At 24.9% G+C, this 4,905-nt stretch overlaps 1 protein-coding gene across 1 annotated transcript in view; it reads right to left on the bottom strand.

Moving 5' to 3' along the window:
- LOC108689249 (probable cytochrome P450 301a1, mitochondrial) overlaps positions 1-817 on the bottom strand; it is an 8,134-nt gene extending 7,317 nt beyond the window's left edge. Inside the window, exon 1 of the mRNA XM_018195945.1 lies at positions 683-817. Coding sequence (XP_018051434.1) covers positions 683-705 — 23 coding nt within the window. The 5' untranslated portion in view covers positions 706-817. The remainder of the gene's footprint in view (positions 1-682) is intronic.
- Positions 818-4,905: the final 4,088 nt, after the last annotated feature.

The following is a 4,905-nucleotide window of genomic DNA, read 5'->3' as shown; positions in this document are numbered from 1 at the left end:
ATATATATATGTGTGTGTGTGTGTGTGTGTATGTAAATATTACACAAATATTTTAAATAAGATATATATATTTATTCTTTAAAGCATGATTATGCGAAAACAATATCCATTAAAAAGAATCAATACAATTATTATAGAAGTATAATATGCATGTGACCCAAAAAATTGCAATGAGAAAGCGTAAATATTCGGAACATCAGCTGCAGTAGGTGACTTAGAAATTTTACTCGAAAATATTTCATTTGTTACAATCAAAGATTTAATTAAAATTTAAATTATCACACATTAAAGAAAATTAAGAATATATACATCAAATGTACGTAAATGAGATTAAATTAAACAACGCGCAAAAAGATTTTCCTTAGATCGCTTTGAGAATAATCTCATTTACTTATCAATCTTATTTACCTATTATCATTTCATAATTTAAAAGATGATTTGTCAATTATGCTAAGATATTAAATTTACTAACATATTATAATATAAAGTACAATTAAGAAAATTGTCGAAAGCTGTTCGAACTTTTTCAGTAGGCACTCTTTTACACGCATTGAAATCACTTCGTCCAAAAAGAAAACGATCTTTTTCACTATCAACGAATTTCGTAGAATATCTGTGATTACATTTCAACAATATTATCGCAATTGATTGTAATTAATATCTGTATTTTTCATAAACGTACCTTGTTATATTTAAAAACAACATTGTTCAAATCTATATATTTTACAGAGCAACTCCAAAATTTTCGGTCCACTCGTACACGCGCGTACAATGTTGTGACGAAGACAAAGAATGGAAGACTTGGTAACGTTATATCTTACAGATGCACCGTTACTGAAAACGATGAGCACCGTAAGCGAAGAAGGTTGCGAGAATCTGTGAATGGCCCCCACTAAAGAATGCTCCCCTTCTAGAGGAGAGAGTATAAAACCTGAATTTTAAATGAATTTAAGCTAACTCACAATCTATTTCAGCTAACTCACAGCTATTCAATTGGGCTTAACTGGATTGTCATACTAATTTGCTTTTAACATTCCTTTTTAAATCGAAAGAAAAATATTGGTATTAATAGAAAAAACTCATTTATATCTTATTATTTGAAATATATTATCTTTGTCAAGTAATTAACGCATGTGATACAATATTATATCAATTATATCTTAATTAATTTCGAAAAAAAAAACAATTACAATAAAAAATATATAATTTATAAAATTAATATAATAAAATTAATATAATAAAAATAGGGCTACGAGTCAAGCAAGGTCTTCATGCTAAGTTATTGCAAAAATAGTTTTTTATAACACATACATTTTGACCTCAATTGGGTCATTATCAAGGTTAATTTTAACAATAATATAAAAATTACATACTTAATTATTTGAAAAACAATCTTGAACAAGACATTCAACACAACTTAAAAAGAATATAAAAGTTTTATCGATTGTGTAAGTATCCCAATATATTGTTTTAGATGGTTGTGAGAATTGCTCAATATCAAAATATAAAAATCCAAGAATAGCCTTACTCGATGTATGAACATGATAATGTAGAGGAATAACAAATTTGGTGATCATCAACGGTTCTTGAAACATGATCATTAGAAAGCGCAGTTTCAAAAGCTTCGAATTACAATAAGTGATAAACTAGTGCAATAAATCAGTGTTAAGTCTAAAATCATAATTACAAATGATTTTATGAATAATGGTTTAACAAACATAAAAATAAATGTATATCGTGAAATACAGTAATTTATAAATTTATAAAATACATATGGTATTTTTCGAAATTATGAAGAACCAGTATTATAGAAATGACATTTAAATTTTGTGTGAATCTAATAATACTCGTATAATGATTATAAAATTACAAGTAAAATAACAAATTGTATGTATAAAAATATATCGCAAAGTAAAAAGTTGTTATAAAATTTAAAATTAGGTGTGCCTTCCAACAAGCAATGTGGTACGTTACAAGGATTATGTCATCTTTGTTTAACATTGGCAAATAACAAGGATGTAATGATCCATTGTATTACACCGTGTCACTTGTGAATATTAGAAAAACGTTAAAATTACACATTAAACAGTCGAAATATAAAATAAAAAGTACCTGATAATTAGTTGTGAGAGTAACATTTGATAAACGGAAAATTGAAATGTCCTGATAATTAGAACTCAGATCTCTTTGAAAAATTCAAATTTGATATCATTACAGTTAAGACAAGTGAGTGAAGCTGTGATAGGGAAAGAATAAAAGTGCATATAAAAAAACAATTAGCACAAGGTTTGAATAAGTAAATAGATACAGAATCCGTTATGTATCTACCTATACAGTTACTTTTCCTTTCCAAATACCTCCTTAGATCCCTATCGAAAAAAATCATGTTACATAATTGCATGATGAAATCATGTAATTAAGGGTGTGGTCAAGTTGCCGCTACGAATGCTTCAAAACATTTGATTAGCCAATCGAAAGAAAGAATTTTATTAATTGACTAACTAAAAAATGCTTCGAAGCATTCATAGCGGCAACTCGACTGCAAAATATACAAATCACATAACGGATTGTTCTAAATCAGTACGTGATTTTTTTAAAAGTACGTAATTTGAAAAGTCACATGATATGTTCTTTTTTCTTCTATTTCTATCATTTCATTCTTTAAAATTCGATAACTAAAATCACATAATGGATGAAATTGTTTCTAATATCATATGTAATTTAAAAAAATCACGTTCTTGGAACAATCCATTATGTGATTTACATGCTTCAATTATATAATTTCATTATTAACCTTGTGATTTTTTTCAACAGGGACTCCTCCTTTCATTCTTTCCCTACCACAGTTCCATTCACTTGTCTTAACTATTATATGGTATCAGAATTGAGTTGTCTTCCAAAGAAATCTGAGTTCTGATTATCAGGACATCTCAATTTTCTGTTTATCAAATGTTGTTTTCAAATAGTTCACTACTAATTATCAGATATCTTTTTATTTTATATTTTGACTTTTCGATGCGTAATTTTAACCGTTTCTCATGTAATTAATATTCTAATTTAAAACTTTATAACAACTTTTTACTTTACGATATACATTTCTATACATACAATTTATTATTTTACTTGTAATTTTATAATCATTGTATTACTAGACTCACAAAATTTAAACATCATTTCTATAATTGGTTCTTCATAATTTCGAAGATATGTGTTTTATAATTTTATAAATTACTGTATTTCACGATATACATTTATTTTTATGTCAAATTATTATTTATTTTTTGTCAAATTATTATTTATAAGGTCATTTGTAATTATGATTTTAGATTTAACACTGATTTATTGCACTGGTTTATTGTAATTCGAAGCTTTTGAGACTGCGCTTTTTAATGGTCATGTTACAAGAATCGTTGATGACCACCAAATTTGTTATTTCTCTATATTGTCATGTCCATACATCGAATAAGGCTATTCTTGCATTTTTATATTTTAATATTGAGCAATTCTCACCACCATCTAAACATCCATCTCACAACCATCTAAAACAATATATAGGGATACTTACACAATCGATGAAACTTTTATATTCTTTTTAAGTATTGTATTGAATGTCTTGTTCAAGATTGTTTTTCAAATGAATATGTAATTTTTATATTGTTATTAAAATTAACATTGATAATAACTCAATTGGGGTCGAAACGTATATTATATAATAAATTATTTGTTTTTTTGCAATAACTTATGAAGATCTTGCTTGGCTCATAGCCCTATTTTTATTATATTAATTTTATAAATTATTTGAGTTCCTATATTATTTTTAAATACGTAATTAATATAAAATATAAATTAAAATATAAATTATTTGTAGATAATCAAAATATCTTTTAACTACAATGTAGTCATAAATAAAATGCAAAATGAAACTGAAATAAGGTAAAATATGACTACGATAAAATGCTTAATTATGAAAATAATCAAAGTAAAACCCGGACAATAAAAAATGTCTAAAAGTCATAAGATGTGTTTCTAAAAGACGACTTAAAGACATTTTACCTAGTGAAAAATGACAATGAAATCGATGTCGAATCGATGTCGATTTGATTATTTCGACGTCGTATCGACATCGAATCCATTATAATAATATATAATTTCATAATTTTAGACTTTGGGAAAAGAATCTTAAAAAATTGAAATTTAGTTTATTTCATGTACTTTTATCAATTTAAATTATAATAATCCAAAATGATTTTTTTTTAATTCTGAAGTTTTATATAAGTTCTTTTATATAAGTCTTTTATATATTTTAATCAATGATAGATTTTACAATAAAATTCAATTTACGCTTATTTTAACAATAAGTCATTTGTATGTTGGAAATTTTTAATTTGTAAAAAAAATACTGTTTAATTTAATAAATTTATATAAATTTTTAAAATAATAAAACAAAAAGTACTATCACGCGAGGCGGTAGCGTCGCGACGCCAAGTGCAAAACGGATCGCTTGACCATTTGACGTGTGAACGTCGAACTTTTGAGTCAAAGAATTGAGAGAAAATGTAGATAAATATTTTTTTATCTAGTAGAAATTCAATTAAAATAAATACATATAAAAAATTTTTGGAAAAAACAAAATACATATTGGGTATTAATTAAAGATGTATCGAAGATATTTCAAAATTATAAAAAATTATAGATGAAATTATAGAGAAAAAATAACAGATTTATTCTAAATCGTTATTTTAAATCATTAAAAGTAAAGTTTTACTATCTAGATAATAAGTTATTTTAATAATTTATTATAATAAGTAATATTTTTTAAATCTAATGCTTTAATAGAAATATATGGAATTGTATTATAAAATAAATGATAAAAATCTCAATTTTTTTATTATAAGTATATTTTAT

This window comes from Atta colombica, unplaced genomic scaffold (assembly GCF_001594045.1).
Source record: "Atta colombica isolate Treedump-2 unplaced genomic scaffold, Acol1.0 scaffold261, whole genome shotgun sequence".
Lineage (NCBI taxonomy): Eukaryota > Metazoa > Arthropoda > Insecta > Hymenoptera > Formicidae > Atta > Atta colombica.
The sequence above is the reverse complement of the archived record's forward strand: the minus strand, read 5'-3'. Positions and strand labels throughout refer to the sequence as shown.